The sequence below is a fragment of the Cariama cristata genome, unplaced genomic scaffold, assembly GCF_000690535.1.
Source record: "Cariama cristata isolate BGI_N322 unplaced genomic scaffold, ASM69053v1 scaffold14361, whole genome shotgun sequence".
NCBI lineage: Eukaryota > Metazoa > Chordata > Aves > Cariamiformes > Cariamidae > Cariama > Cariama cristata.
Genome location: NW_009598824.1, coordinates 11,635 through 28,526, shown reverse-complemented (window position 1 = coordinate 28,526; position 16,892 = coordinate 11,635). Strand labels below are relative to the sequence as shown.

At 41.0% G+C, this 16,892-nt stretch overlaps 1 protein-coding gene across 1 annotated transcript in view; it reads right to left on the bottom strand.

The window, feature by feature from the left end:
- MEP1B (meprin A, beta) overlaps nt 1-16,892 on the bottom strand; it is a gene marked incomplete at its 5' end in the record, with an annotated part of 40,907 nt that overhangs the window by 12,618 nt on the left and 11,397 nt on the right. Inside the window, 5 exons of the mRNA XM_009709449.1 lie at nt 8,360-8,558; nt 10,974-11,211; nt 11,669-11,851; nt 13,573-14,040; nt 16,495-16,710. Coding sequence (XP_009707751.1) covers nt 8,360-8,558; nt 10,974-11,211; nt 11,669-11,851; nt 13,573-14,040; nt 16,495-16,710 — 1,304 coding nt within the window. The remainder of the gene's footprint in view (nt 1-8,359; nt 8,559-10,973; nt 11,212-11,668; nt 11,852-13,572; nt 14,041-16,494; nt 16,711-16,892) is intronic.

The window sequence follows — 16,892 nt, the reverse complement described above, 5'->3', positions numbered from 1 at the left end:
GGTGGTTGCCAGCCAGTGCTCTGTAGGTCTTTCATGGACAGAGGTGTAGCCAGTGGGGAGGTTTGATGTCAACCAAATTGCTGTGCAGTCACTCCCACCATGTTACTGCGTGGGGACCCGGCCAGCAAAGCCTGCGTGGGGCAGAGCACCAGGACAGGGCAGCCCCTCTTTTCCTGGCAAGGTGCAGGATGGGGACTTCCCTCCTAAGAGAGGAGGACAAATATTTATATCTGGTCTTCAGCGGCTCTGTGAAACAGAGCATTGGTCTCCACCAGTTCCTCTGACAAATCCTCCAAGGTAAGAACCACTCTTATTTATTGCTCCCGGCAGCAGCCTATGCAGGGAAGAGCTCTCCACAGGGACAGCAGAGCTGGTACCACCACTGGCTTTCTCCCCAGCAGAGGCCATGGAAGGGGTTATACTTCCAAGTTTTTCTTCAGTCTTCCGGTGACAAAGTATGTTTTGTGTGATGCTTGTGCCAGCACAGCCCCTGCATCGCCCTGGGTGCGGGTTTCCCAGACCTGCCCGAGGCAGAGAGCTGCCCAAAGAGGCTCTGCAGCGCTGCGGCAGCCGGAGCTCTCACAGTGCTTGTAAGTGAGAGATGTATGCATTGCTATAAGCTAATGGAAATAGGTTTTAAAAGGACACAGGTAGTGGTGATTGATCTTGCTGTGAGCTGGGAACCTATGAAAAGCAAAGCAGATGGGTGGGCTCTGTGTTGCAAAGGAGCACCTGTCTGCTTGGGTGACAGGGCCCATAGACTGTCATGCTGTGGCCCATAGTAGGTATTTGCTACATCAATCTAATTTTCTTTTTTTTTTCTTAGAGCTTTTTTTCCCTTAAGGTAATTCATATTTTCTTGTCCCAGTGGCTTTTCGTTTTCTATTCCTCCCAATCACACATGCTAAAGCTTAAGCACGATCATTATTTTGGCCAAGGCAAACCTGCGGTTGTCCTGGGTGCCTGCAGACGTTGTTCCTTAACCAGCTGAGATGATAGATGCTTTCAGTTTGGTTCTCTCCTTACCTTCAGCTTACCCTGACAAATCTTTTCTGGTGATGAAAGCATGACAGCAGCAGCCAGGATGAAACTTGACTCTTCTAAGGAGCAACAAAGACTCCTACCACAGTTAATAAATGAAGTTTATTAAACAACGTAATAACCTAATAGTTTACTTAACAAACTAAACTGAAGTTGCAGTGTTATTTTATGTAACTTATAACGCTCTGTTCTGAACAAGCAAACATCATTCACAGGAGTGAAAGCTGCCTCCAAATCCAAGTGTTCACAATATGATGGGAAGTATGAAGAAAAAAAAAAAATCACAGATGATGAGGGAGACGTGCTGCTGACAAGATTTGATCTGGCTTTTTGTAGCATAGACTGCATGGATCCAGATGGAGTTAAAAAAAAAAATCAAGGACAAATACACATGCACAGAGCTCTATCAGAACAAGATGGCTGATTCTAGTTACATATTAGTAACCACTAAGCAGAAATGCTGTCATTAGGGAGTTAATCAAAATGTTCCATCGATTTGTTTAGAGATAAGATTCAAATCTGATAAAGAGCATAAAGATAAAAGATAAAGAGCATAAAAAGATAAAAAAATCTTTTTTTCCCATAAGTATTGCATTGGAAGAGCAATCATGTTTATGTATTGCAGGACTAAGCATTGCAACCCTGGGAAACAGTGAGGTTTGATTTTATTCTTTTAAGTTCCAGACATTCAAGTTAAGCTGCTTTGATGCTATGTTGTTTTCACTGTAGGTGAAGTCAAAGGCAGAGATCAAGCACGGACTGTTTCATCTCAAGTGGAAGGAGTTTAAGAATTTGTGAGCAAATGAAAATGAAAACTGGAATGGAAACCTGTTTGCAACCTTTGTGATACCAGTTGTAGTGTACATGTTGTAAGTAAGAAACTTGGGGGGGGGGAAGTTGGCACTGGTGATGGTTTTAAAGAAGTTTAATACAAAGAAGGCTGAGCCATATGTGCTCCAGAAAATTACTAATTCGGGAGTAGGAGGGGTGATCAGTCTGAACTACTGTGGTCAATGTGTTTTTTTTCCCAGTTCATTCTGTTGATGCTCAAAAAGGGGAGAAGACGAGAGCAGCCACGTGGAATCTGCTGAAAAAAATTTGTAATCTTCTTGCACAAAATTAATTATTCAAATTTGACTTTAGAGCTTGTCTTTTGTTATAGACTAGAATATGTAGTTGAAAGAAGTGGGAAAATGAGGTCACCGTATATTTAATTTCCTCATAATTTCTTAACAGAGCGAAATACAGATATTTTGCCATGACTGCATCAAATACTACGAAAGTCTCTAAGCAACAGCTTTAGATTTGAGAAACAGCAATTGACTGTACAGAAAAGGCAGTTTATTTGGTGGTTATCGTCTCCTTTTGAGACTTGACTATCTGTACTGCTGGCACTGAAAACAGCTTGAAAATGCAGTCCAAGTAGACAGGAGAATTAAGATCCTATTTATGAGAATCAAAGTTACTTTAACTGATACATGGCATGGGTATCTTACCAAAAGCCCCTGAGCTCTAATAAACAGTGGAAAAGGAGAGCTGGGGGGAAAAAAAAAATAGTGGAGAAATACCACTTCTTTGTTCTGATATGGAAAAATGACAACTCATGACTCCTGCCCTGCACCCTGGAACCGTGTCTGCCTGGCGTGGGTGGTAGGAGACACCTGAGGTGCTCAGCTGAAATAAGAGAGCTAGTGTCTAGGATCAGTCCCTTTTTTGCATTTAGAGAATGCAGTGCCAGCCAGACTATTAGACATTATGATTCAGTTAGTTGCTACTTGTGCAAAAGCTAGACTGAGCGAGCTGATCCCTGTGATGCAAAGAGCAATGAAATTGGTCTGGTTTGCCTATATCAGGAATATGAGGCTGTGTATACTGTTCAGCATAGATATTAGGTGGCGTGCCTAAAAGATTTTCTGCAATGCTGAGATTCTTGAAGAAAGACCGCTAAGTACCTAGAACAACAGCTGACTCTTTTTTTTTTTTTTTTTTTTTTTGACTCCGAACCTGAGCCACTGACTTGAATCTTGGGGTCATTTTATTTTATTTTTAAGCCCACGCTGTGACTCCTGATAGACTCAGCAGTGGGGAATTAGTCATGCAGACGGCTCTAAGTACAATGTGCACATACTCTGCTGGGTCCAGCTAGTCCGGAGCCCAGAAAAGGAGGAGCAGAGAAGACAACACAACATTCCCTTAAGCCTGGGTCTTTGCTAGGGAGGCAGCCACTGGGTCCCAGCAGAGACCTGCACTTGAACGAGGAACAGGAGCAGGGCAGTTGACCTGAGGAGTCAACGTCCACAGCTCAAGCCCTTGTTCTGCACATTGTGGGAACCCAGTAACAGGCTTTTTATGCTAGTCCAGGTCTGTAGAGAGTGGAATGTGCCTGACCAGGGATGCAAGCAGAGCAAATCCTTGTTGCAAATTTTAACCTGAATCACACCACAGGGTGATAAGGACGGGAAAGAGAAGTGGAATTTGGTGCAGATCTAACGCTGGTGGGTTTTACTATCATATTAGTATCTGAGTGATTTCACACAGAGAAGTTTACATTAAAGATTTTTAGTAAAACCTTCTGTGAATAAATCTGCTTTAGGAAAGTAAACACCCAGGCTGCAACCCCATGTACAGCTCTCCGAATGACCGACGCGCTATCTGATCTGTGATGACTATCCATAATATCTGTAAATGTGTCAAGTGTACATCTCCAAAATTAAGCTGTTTGATTTAAAATAATAGATGTGGTCCTAGTAACCATGTAGGAAAAGTCTTTGTAAAGCAGGGAAGTCAGCTCCAGAAGAAAGCTGTTACTCCTGGGCTGGTGAATCTTCACTGCTGTTTGTTTTTATAAGAAGTGACCATTACCGAGGCATTACAACTTTAACCAATTAAATTACACATCCAAGTAAAGCACCTACTCATAAAGAAACAAAACTCCAGTTGAAATTCTTCATTTCCTAAACCACGTATGTACCTTTGATATCTCACCTCCTTTCTTCACAGAAAAATACCGTCACTGTACATCAGTTGTGCTACAGCTTTTTAAGAAAAATGTATTTGTTCAGGACTTGAGCTAGTAGTGTAACTTTTATGACAGACAATAAACTGCAATATTGAATCTGATGCTGGAATTCCTCAGCAATTTTTCTGCGTTGTAAATTGAAAAAACCATATTTTCCTCGTGAGTATTTTTAGGTCAGTTAATGATGTTAATAAAACTTCAGTCTCTTTTGGCCCTATGGAATCTGCACACCACTGAAAAGTGAGTTGTTCATACTCGGTGACCGGGAGATTCAGTTTTAAATTGTGCTCTTCACTGATTCCTGTTTGAGATGAATAAGCAGAAGCTTAAGGTTTTTTTCCCATGGAAGTTTACCATTTCAGGATATACGCTATGGAATTCCTATCTTGAACAATGTATTGTAATATAGTGCTCTGTGCATTAAGTTCTCTTCTGATGAAACCGCAGGTAAGTATTTATGCCATTTCATGTAATCTGGATTTCAAAAAATATTTTAAAAGATCTCTCCAGTCACAAATATGGTACTCCACATTTGAAATTATGAAATGTTCACTGTTTATAATGTTAAGTATTTTAGCCAGGGTTGAATTTATGAACAGTCTCATTTGTGTCTTCTTAACGCCATGTAAATCTATGTGCATATCTTAATTGAAGCCACATTTGGAGGATTATTTGCATGAAAATTGCTGATGAAGGCATGTCAAAATAGGAAAGTTATTTTAAGACTGCTATAGTAGGATCTCTTCCTATCCAGGATGTTTGTTAGCTCTGTCAAATCTTCGTTAATTTTGTCTGGCTGTTTTCATGAATCTTTGGGTTCCGACAAAAGCTAATAAAACCAGCTATGAATGCTTTAAATATAACTGCATTTCAGGGAATATTAATCAGAGGAGGACTACATATGTAATGTTGGTACAGAAGCATACACATTTGTTGCTTTGTGCTGTGCAGTAGCAGAGAAAGACTAGTTCCCTCATCAAATATCTATACATTTGAACTGCTCTTGCCCAGAGTTAGGGTAAATTGCATGACAAATGTTATGATCATCGACATCCATTCCAGGGAATCAAAGTAGCTGCTGACCTTTAAATGTGAGTATATTCACATACCGGTCTACAAACCATCTGGTGTGGCCTGATATTTCTATTGCTGGCACTCCAAAGCACTGCAAATGCGATGATCTGTGCCCATGGTGACTGCCATCTTCCTCTGCAAAGTGTCCTCAGGGAAGTACGCTTTGCTTCCTCTGGCCCTTCTCCTATTTCCATGCCTACTCTGTTCTCCAAATCCCATTGGATTGTAGCCCTCCTTATCAGAGGTGTTAAGGGAGACACCAAATCCAACAGACCCGGCATCCCTCCTCCCCAGCTGACATGCCCAGCCAGGAATGGTCCCAGGTGATCTCTCCATCCCAGTCCCAGGGATGCAGCTGCCGCTGCTCCTGCTTGCGGGTCTGGCCTGTCGCAAGGCTGAGTGTGTAACCAAGAGACACAATCAAACACACACACAGAGGTCCCTAAAGCAGCTGGTTGCACTAACAGTCTCACACACACATAGAGCAGCATGGGTAGCACACTCCACCTATAAGGTTCCCCAAACTCACGCAAGTGCCGACAGCCCCATTCTCTTCCTCTTCTCCAGCCAATGAGGATGGAGATTCTCTGGTAAAAAAATGTGTGCCCTCATTTTCCACATCCACATCCACATTCACAGCCGCCTTGAACATTAGCATGGTCTTTAAACCTGTTTAATAGCCATGCCTGGGCCTGGAGTCCTTTAATTGGTTTGCAGGTCACCTCCTACTTGCCAGATAGACCAATGTGATGCTTGCTAGAGAAACAGATGCATACGCTCACACACTTATATTGCATAAGCACTCCCACACTCACAGAATATTACCATGGGCTCTCAGTCTGCTTAATACATATGCCTGGACCCCAGGCTCCCTTTTACCCCAACCACCATCAGACCAAGTCTTCCAGATGTGGAAATGTTTTCTCCAACAACTCACCAGCTAGTCCAGCTTGACGTTTGCTAGTGAATTATACATATTCACACAGAGGATTAAAATCACTGAAGAAATCCAAACACACCCAGGTCTCTCTGGTTGCCAGCGCTTAGACCTCTTTTACACATCCATGTACAACCAAATCCCTCCAGCTGCTGCCACCTAGACCTACCGCCCTGGTGCCCATGGTCTCTTCTCCGGTTGCTGGCACTCGGACCTTCCAACACACATACAATACACACACACACCCCAGTTCCTCCAGTTGCTGGAATTCAGACCTACAAGCCCTACGGCCCGCAGTCCCCCTGGTTACTGGCACACAGACTCTCACATGCCAGTCCCACCATGTCCTAGTACCTACACCCACACGCTCCGAGACCTGTGCTCTCCTCTGAGCATTGGCACACGGATCGCTTTTGCAGGCCAGTCTCTCCAGTTGTTGGCACCATTTCCCACACTAGTTCCTCTCTGATCCACTGTGATCCTTTCTGTTTTCTTTGGATCTTTTGGCCTTTCCCCTAAACATCCCATAGTCATTTTTTACATAAGTCCATAAGCCTCTTCTGATAGCCCATATCCCAAACAGCCTCAAATTTCCCATAATATTCATGTTAATCATGTTCCCCTCCTTCCTATCAGTTAAAAAATGTTGTTCAGATTGACATTCTTGAAGGCCTTGCCTGTGTAGATCCTTTAATGGACCATCAACAACGGCTGAAGAGATCTAGGTCCTCATTGTTGTCTCTGTTGTGACTTCCTCATTAATGTTTGTGTGTCTGCATGGTTAATTTATCACTTTCCTCATTGCTTGTTATTTCTTTTATAGCGAGTAGATCACAACAAAAGCACTTAATGAACCAGACATTCCCATACTCCACGTACCCTCACATTACTGACTGACAGCTGCTGAGGGGCTCAGAAGTGCTGAGTACCCCATGATTACAGTGCCCAGCTGCCTTTTATTATAGACATCTGTGTCACGATCAGATAGCAAACCTAGACTTAACTGTGTTGACTGAAAGTCAGGATGCGGTTTTACATGTTTTCTTCATGTTCAGGTAGACTTAAAGGACAGGGCAGGCATGTCACACAATATATTTCCATTTTTCCCCATTGCATGGCGATACATGACATTGTCAGACACTTTACTGACTTTAGCACAGCATTTTATCCAAATGACCAATTATTTTTCAGACTTTACAAACCTTTGTCATGACAGTTGAGATAAAAGTAATAGAAAGAACAATGATGTACTTGTGGTTTTCCAGTGATGTTGTATCTTCTATCTTTGATGCTTGTTTGCTTTATCTTCAGAAGGCTGTTCTATTCTAAATGAGGGGGAAAAAAAAAAACCAAGCCCACATCATTTAGGGAAGGGAAATACGTGTATAATGTAAGAGTGTTACTTGCAAAGAAATCAAAATTATTTATTGGAAGGTCATAAAGTAACAGTGTCAAGTATCTGGCATTGCACAGAAGTACTGCGCCTCAACAGGGCATCACACAAAGATTATTAGTACAGAATTAAAAATGGAACTCTGCTGTTTGGAAGGGCATTCCTCTTCAATTTGCTTACAAAATTTCTTCTGTGCCTTGTGAATCCCTCCAAGATATGTCACTCTTGCTATTTCCAAGTTTAAGTCTCTATTTAAACTAAGAGTTCATGTGCCTCAGACTTTATGAAATTTCCTATCAAAACCTGCCCAAATGCCACTGCTATTCACTACATGGCCTTTCTGATCCAGTCATTCAGACAGTTTTAACCTTCTGTCTTCTTTTACCTCTCCCTAAGTCATGATTTCCATGGCTACTTTGTTCCTGGCATAAAAAATTGCCATTGAATAGGGAAACTGATTTTGAGACTTGCTTTTGGGTTTGACATTTTGAGTTGGGTTTTTTAGAACCATATTCAGGTGTTTTAAGTGGAGATCTTTAGTAGAAAATGCAGTAAGAACTGAAAAACAAGTCCACTAAGTGGAAAACAGGGCTTAGTTACAAATTGAAAATGAGCCCCTTTGTTCACACTCCTCCACTCAATGCAGGCTGCTGTCAGGGCAGTAAGAGTGGTGGGAGTGGAGGAGGAGAACAAGTTTTGAATGAAATGGCTTTCTGGTGTTTGATAAATTAATAGCACTTCATAGAGCTCTTTAATTCCTAAGCTGGAGTCTTCAGACTTCCAAAATGTGACATCTTCCAATTTACTTCTTACTGAATTTGACTGTTTACTTTCTAGTAAATATATGTATATCTCTGTGTGTGTATATATTTGTTGAAAGAGGCAAAATACTTACTGCTAGAGTCAGGCTCTCCCCTTTTTCCTTTCCTCTGCTGTATTTCTTTTTAAGGCACACTGCAGTTGTGATAGTGACAATAAGCATTACAGCAAATACAGCCACGGTTGAAGAAACGGCTATTATAGTATTTTCTCGAGTTGTGCCTTTCCTTTCACACCTTTCTCCCATGTACCACCAGTCGTCACCTGCTGGACATCTAGAAAGTAAAAGAGCAAATGTGTGCTATCACCTAAAGATTAAAGGCATGAAAAGGTCTACTTGAGAAAAAACAGCATCTCTGGTGCACTGTTTCTGTATCTCAAAGCATAATGAAAATATCTTAAAATTGACTTCTATTTTAAAGTTGTCTTGAGTGGTCCATTGTCCTTACTCATCTGGATGTGCTTCTTTCAGCTTCCTGCTGTTTACAGGTCACATCTTCAGAGAGAGCCTTTGCCAGAAACCCCAAGCGCCATCCTGATCCTTTTGACTCCTTAATGCTTGGCCACAGCTGATTTATAGAGCTGCTGCTACAGAACAGTCATCTTTTGCTACCAATAGAGATGCCCTCTGGATCACTCGGTTCACTTATCTGCTTCCTTTTCCTTGAAGTTTATAGCACTTCTGTTGATAGAAAACACACTTTCTGCTCCATTAAACTGATACCCATTACTGGGATCACTGTCATGTAATATTTGTTTCCACTATTACTAATTAGCCTCATATCTTGATGCAGTTCTGCCTTTTGTCATGCTCAGTTTTCACACAAAGCCATTCTATCGTCTTCACTCGGTCAATTTAAAAACACCTTGACAGGAAGGAGTTGAACAAGCTCCTAGGGCAAGCGGTCCAGAAGATTTGCACTGCTATTTTTATCCAATCATCAAGCCACATTTACCACCTTTCGGAAAACTTCATCCACCTGTTTCCTCACAGGTTCTTTTCTTTTTTAATTCTAAGCTCCCCTTATGCAGCAATTCAAGCCTGTGAGATAAATGGGGTGGAGACCACAGGTCGGACTCTCAAGGTATCTCTGAACAGGCAGCAGCTGAACCAAAGCTTAGATGCAGGAATTCCCCAGTTCTAGGACTGCTCTGGCCAAAGATGTTCCCACCACTTTTCCCCTTTTTCTGCTCAGTACTTCTCCACTAGCAGATGTGGTACGTTCTGATCAGACCTTCTCATTGCCAGAAGGACTTAATTTAAAGAACTTGTATGAGCTGTCTCTGCCCTCTTCCCAGAAGAAGGTAAGAAAAGAAATTAAGATCCTAGGAGTCATCTGGCTTTAGGACTAAAAACAACCTCCAGGTCTTGATTCCTTCACTTGATCCAGCATCACTATCAGCTCTGAAACATTTTACAGTGAGCATATGAGCGTCCCAATGATCTAATTGAAAAAAAAATATATATGTGCAGTACTGTTGAGTGCACACCTGCCCCTGTCTTTCTAACCCTGGTTGTTCCTAAGCTTGTTGTTTTTCTAGTTCCTAAGCCATTTGTTCAGAACTATACACTCAACCCTGAAAATTAGGTATACTTGCAGCGCACTGCAAATGGACAACTGTGGGGGACTTCATGTGATCGGGCTTAAACAGTTAGATATCACATCCCCCCCTCATTTCCCAACAGAAAATCGGAGCACAAGTTGACTGCTGGTCACACGCTTCTCTGGGACAGAAAGTAGGTCACAGAGGCACTAGAGCTGCAAATTGTCCAGAGATGTCAGAAAACAAATATTCTCTTTCCATAATTTCGAAATCAGACATAACATTCAGGCAAACTTTTTTTGTCTTCTTGGAATAGCTTCTTGACATTTACTCATATTTGTGACCTGCTTCTGATGGGTTGCACAAGAACTGTTTTTTAAAGGGTTTCTAAATGGGGAGATATAACACTTAATGAGTCATCCTGACTCTTGTTGCTCTCAGCTTCAGAGGTTTGCCTCACAGCACTCCCCTAGTCTACCTGCCCTGGCACAGCATCACCGGCTGTCTTCAGCCCTAGAGCTTGTTTGAGAGCTGAAACAGTGCTGATCAGCCAGGTGGGTTACATAAATGTATCCACAGAGAATGAAATAAAAGTTGTTATTAATTTTCTTGCTGGGCAAACCATCTTTTTATCATCAGCCTTCATCTTTGGTTTCAAAGGCAAGCAACCAGACGTTGGTAATTCATGGTCATAATTTACACTACACAATATTTCTGTATCAAGTTCTAAAATAATGTCTATGCTGCTTCCTGCCTGAGAAGTATTAAACATCTTTTCTACTGATATAAATGCTCTTTTGTTTCAACGGCATTTATATCTAACTCTTATAAATTTTGCTATAGGGACTTCTAAGTAGATGCACAGTCCATTTTACAACATTGGACTAATATATTACTGAAAACAATTAACACATTTAAAATATAATTTACAGGGAAGTCAAGTAGAGTACTTTAAAATGATCAGTTGCTGAGATTTGAAGTTTTGTTGCCCAAACTGGTCATAAGTTTAGTTTCACAGTAGCAGTTGGAAATACTTGCCTTTATCAGCTGTAGTCCGTCTTTCCTTTCATTAGGAACAAAGATTTATTCTACTAGAAACTTTCATTACTCATCCTAATATTGCATTTGAGAGTAAATACAGTTACCTGCACACCGGTGCTTTGTCTACAATAATGCAGACACCATCGTTTTCACAAAGGTTTTCTGGGCAGAAATTGGGAACCTCTGTCCCTGGCTTTTCAGTCTGGGTGACAGAGGCTGTTGTGGTGGTGGGCTTGATGGTGGCAGAGGGGTTAGAGGTAGGTTTGATGGTGTTGGCACTGTCTGTATTTGTGCCAACGGTGGGTGAAACACTTGGCTGAGTTGATAGTAGATGTGATATATCTGCATGATGAAAACACAAGAAATAAGGTCTTTACTTCATGTTATTTTTCCTCTTATTCTAATGATAAGTTCTAATAGTAAAGAGCAAAGAGCATGTCCACAGGTATTATGGATAAATAGTCTTTTTTACCTTTCAGAAGCATGATGTATTTTGGAAATGTCCTCTAGATTGTTTCAGAAACAGACAATTGTATTCAAAGTACTCTATTCAAAATAATTTGCATAGGATTAGCATTGTTTTGTACACCTTCACATGAGAGAAAGGAATTATATAGTGCATATACCTATCCACAAACTTATTTAAAAATATGATTTGACTTTAGATATTGTGTAGTTCCAAAACTGCTCATTTGCAAAGTACATCATGTGTATTTGTATCTACAGCACTGGTGACTTAGTAAGTACGTGACACTCTGTGTTTACTGTATCGTAAAGAATATCAGTTATGTTTATGTACCTTCCATTGTTAAAAGAATATAAACACTGTCTTCTTTAATAAAGTCGCGGCTTCTAAGTCTCTGATGAGTTAAAAATGCAGTTGTTCCTCTTCCTGGACCTCTCATGAATGCAGTTCCATTAGGAAAAGTTGCCATGGATCCCACTTTATCTGGCCTATCCCAAAAATAAGATGATGAGGTATCTGGAAAAAAAAAAAATTCAACTGAATGTGAGTGTGGGACCACTCTGGATTTCTTTCTCCATAGAGTTGCCTCCTTCTCAGGTGATCTCTGCTGAAAGTAGTACTGAGGCCTCTCTCAACAACCAAGACAGACTGTGTCCTACTTTGCCTGCTTCTGCTTAGCTGCCCATGGATATCATGAATATGGAGAAGACAATAAATTATCTGAAACTCAAGGAGTAGGAGCGATGTTGAACCTGCCTACAATATTTGCAGATCTTTTTGCCTGCAATTCCACACTGATGAGATGCACAAGACAAAGGAGATCTTCAATGGCTTGGTTTAGCCTGAGGTATTGAGAAAAGAGCCTGCTGGAGATGAGGTTATTGGAGAGCTAGTTGAAAACCTGTTGTATTTTCTTTTTAGTTCTTTTAAAGTATAGTGGGCAAGAAGACGAGTAGCACATGAATCATCTGTAAAATGAATTAATTCAGTGCTTCTCAAAAAAGAGCATCTCTTGATGTGGATGTAGGGCAGAGGGTACTTGAACAACCTGGAAGGTGACAGGCCACTGATGTCCCCTCCATCGAACCCTGTTCTAAATCTCAAAGCTGAGCCTGATTATCTACGAAGGTATCGGACAGAGGGAGAAGGAACTGCCTGCTCCAACATCTCTGATGGTTAGAGAAAGGATAAGAGTTACAAGGCTTCTCTTGGGAATCTGGGGCTATTAGCAATAAATGAATAAACAAGGGAGAAGGAGCAGAGTGCAAATGGACGGCATGTCCACAGGATCCGGGGAGGAAAAGGGCCAAGCACTGTGGCCATAACAGCAGAGAGCACAGGGAAAATGTCAACCACCTATGGAGGACCTGGTGTGGTGCATCTTTCATTTACAGGGAGGACATTTAGTCTTTCTAGATTACCCGCTTTGTTCTCACATAGAGAGAGTGTCATAGAAAAATGAATGTAAATCGTAAAATAATACTGTGATTTAGTCTTTTTTATGCCTTCTTTCCTTCACTAATGTTACGGTCTGAAAGCCCAGGAAACTAATTCACTGGTGGAGGTGGTTTCTTTTGGCAAAATGCTTATATTGATGCAGAAAGTAATTTTGGCTTAAATCTGATCTTTATCCAAAGATCAATATGGTGGTTTTCTTTAATATCTCTCTTTATAGAAATTCCTACCATTTTTCAGAGTTACTTTTTACCTCAACTGCCTGCTTCCCAAGTTATTGTGGACAATTGCTCCTTATCTTCTCACACCTTGAACGAGTACAGATTCTGTAATATGAATTGGTACTTTGTCCATCCGGACATTTCTGCTGACACCACTGTACCTTTTACAAGGAGGGTGGGGATTTGTTTAATAGGTGCACTTTCATCTGTTACGAACTGTGTGTATTGTTAATTCAGTATTTTTCTTTTCAAGCCTTATGGAAAACTTCCATTCTCATTAAAGCAGATATAAATGGATCTTCACAGAGCATATGAAAGAGATTTTAGGTGTGGATCATCCACCTGTTTCTTATGCAAATCAACTTTGAAATCCAAGGTCCCAGCTTAACCTACCTGTATGCTCAATTTTTTTCTTGACTGTCGATCAATTATATTGTTGCTGCAACAAATGAAACATTCCAGAAGCTAAAAAACTGCACTAATTTACACAAAGAGAGAATTCTACTCTTTATCTTTTGGCTGTTTTAAAGGTACTGGATAGCAGGTCTGATTTTAACTAACCTGATAATTGGAGGGGGTCTGTTGTTATACTTCTTTGGTTTGACATCTGTTGACGAATATCAGGATGCTGGTCGAGCAGAATTATGGTACCTTGTTGCCAGGCACAGGGCCATTGCAACTGATCATCATTCGCTCCAGAAATCAAGTACAAGTACACTGCTAAATTAAATGGGTTATCGGTGGTACCATTCACATACAAGCTGACCTGAAAAGCATATCCTTTACTGGAGTAAAAAGGTGGACTGTATATTTTTCCTGCTGTCCCTGCTGGACTTGTGTTGAGGAGATGTGTGAAATTCCTGATATGCCAGACATGGTGGGGACACTGAGTTTCTGACAAGTTGATGTCGTCAATAGAGAGACCTCCGTTTGATAAGCCACTTCCTCTCACACCTTGAAACACAATCCGGAATTTACTTGTGACATTCAAAGAAACATGATGGAGCTGCCAGTAACTCGCAGGTGAACCTGAAAAACAAGGGTAGGGATTTCCGAGTAAGCAGAACAGTCAAATGCTGCACAGGTCTACAGACCCTGTACTAACACTGTGTAAGAATTTCTCAGTTTCACTGGCACTCAGATGATGGAATATTTCTCCTATAGATGTTACTTTTTCAGTGCACGATCGTATTTTCTCAATTCAATTTTTCAACAGATTTAATAAGCATAACAGCTCTTTAATTTGAGTGAAAACAGTGTTAATGGTTTTTAAGACTGCTTTTTCTTTTATATTTTTTAAGAACATTGTATTAAATTAGTCCAAATGCTGTGATAATTAAATGCACATAGATGGCTGTGACTTGTATTAAAAAGAAAAAAAATTAGAACAAGGTATATTCAAATAGCTGAATAACAACATGTCTCAACAAAAAAATGTTACAAAGGATTCTGGAAGCCTAGAACTACAAAATTGGTTCATTCAGTTGCTTTTGTATATTTAAACAGCTTGTCGGAAGTTTGCCTATGCAGAAGCACTATTCACCCATCAAATGTTTAATGGTGCTAAGTTCAAATTAAAGCCAGTCATTTGCAAAACCTACTTCATGTGATAAAAACCTCACTGCGAGTCTGATGCTGCATCCAGAAGTGCCTGCACCAGCAAATTCCACTCCACTCCAAGGGCAGTGTACGCAAAAGCAAAGACCCCTGCACAGGGGCCTTGTAAGACAGGTGAAAGCAGGACACCCTTTGTTAAAAGTATGTGCAGCAAACAGCTTCTTTTGCTGTCTGGTTTATGGTGACCTGCATGGAAGACCAGACTTTCAGCTGCATTTCTGGAATAAGCAGTGCCAATCCCAGGTACAGAACTCACGCTCCACTCCCCTGACAATTCTAAACACAACGCCATGGATCTCAGATATGAGTCTTAATTTCTCACCATTTTTCGTTACTGCTATAATTAGGAGGGAAAAAAAATAAACCCAGCAACGAGAACGAAAGCACCCCACTGTTTTCCATTAAATTGCCTTCTGCATGAACTAAAGGGTTTTTGTACTGCACAGAGTATATGCAAGACTGGGGTTTCTGACTCACGTTCAACGAGCAGATCAGCTACTGTGCTGTAAAATATCCCACCCCCACACCATCCCCTGCTCCCGGCGGGAGGCACCCAGAGCTGCCACAGACCGGCAGGAAGGGTTCAGGGCTTGTCCCTCAGCATCTCGAGCGTGGTGGTGCAGTGCAAACCCACGAGCAGCTCAGCCAGGAGGTCAGATGGTGGCTGGAAAGGGCTGTAGCGTCACTGCCTCTTCCAGTTGGTTGACTGCGTTGGTGAGGGTAACTTCTCACATGAGAGAAGTGAAAAAGCTTGGGGGGAAAAAAATGATCTTAAACCATTCCTGAAATTTTTACTAGAGATTGTAAAAGTACGGTGCCCTTTTGGACACACATAAGATCAATGACTTAAAAGGAAATTGTGGACTTGAGAAAGCAGGAATAGGAGACGGGACCTAATACACATGAAAGAGTATTCGTGAAGAAGGCTGAAGTAGGGAGAAATTAATCTTGGCTTCAAAGCAGGGTTCGAAAAAGTTTGGAGGGCTCACACTGCTCTGAAATTAACCGACACTTATATTAAGGATTCCTGATGGCACACAGGGATGATGAAAGCATCAGGGTGAAGAAAAGAGTGTAAAAAATAAAGAAAACCAGGCATGAACAGTAGCTGTGCCTAAAGGGATAAAAAAAGGCAGAAGCAGTGGACTGGATACGTATTTTGTAAAAGAACTTGCTCAGACCCTTACGTAACCAGAAGATTGAACAAGTTGTAGATGTAATGGAGACCAAGTAATACTTAAATATTTGAAAAAGTAATTTAATCATAAGGTGACTTTGGTAATTCTAGCTTAAAGAGCTCTTGTCCACTAACTGACCTCAGTTGCTCATTCTGTAGGCCACAGGCTTCTAAGCCCACAAGAACTCAATTTTCTTCAAACCACGACTCAAATCATGATCTGCTGCCCTAATATTTAGTTAAGTAATTTCAAACCTTGTTTAAAAAGTAAGTTAAATTTTATTTATCTTTTTTAAACTAGTATGTTAGGTATTTCAGGGCACTTTCCATTTCTTTATTATTACTTTCTTATTCATTGTAATTTACTCTAATGACAAGCTTCATCTGTGGCTATTGATGCTAGCGATTCTAGAATAGTTAAAATGACTGCTCATGGAATTTTAGCTCTTTTGGTGAGAAAACTATCTCGATAAGAGTTTGTAACTTGTGATAATTGATTATATTATAAGAAAATGGCTGACTGAGGATCCATCAAGTATAATTTCACTAGCAGAGAATCAATTACATAGTTAGAGAAGAAGTCAAAGACTAATGCCAGGAGATGAGTCACTTTGCTGCAATATTTTCCCCCAGTACTTTGAAAAGGGTATTGAGTATAGATTAAAACAAAATACAATTTTATTCCATACCTTTTATCTCTTCAAGAAGTCTCAAAGTACCGTTCGGCTGGGCTGAAGTATACTCCCTGACCCAGACATACAGCCGGTCGCTTTCGTGACCGCTGTTATAGAAATAGAATTGTAAGCACTGAAAGCCCCTTTTGGGATACAGAATTCGGCTCTCCAGGATAGCTGCATTTCCCTCTGCTCCGGCGCTGGTATTGAAATGCATGAAGTAGCCAGAGTCTGTCAAAAGTCAATGACAAATGAATGGTGGAGAAGAGAGAAAACAAAATTTCCCTGGCATACCTATATCCTTAACATTGTACTGTAATAATGCTAGAAGACACGGTCAAGTCAGGGTCAGGGTAAGCCAGACCCTGTACAAATCTTCAGACGGAGGACTCTTACCTGTTCGCGTTCTCCAG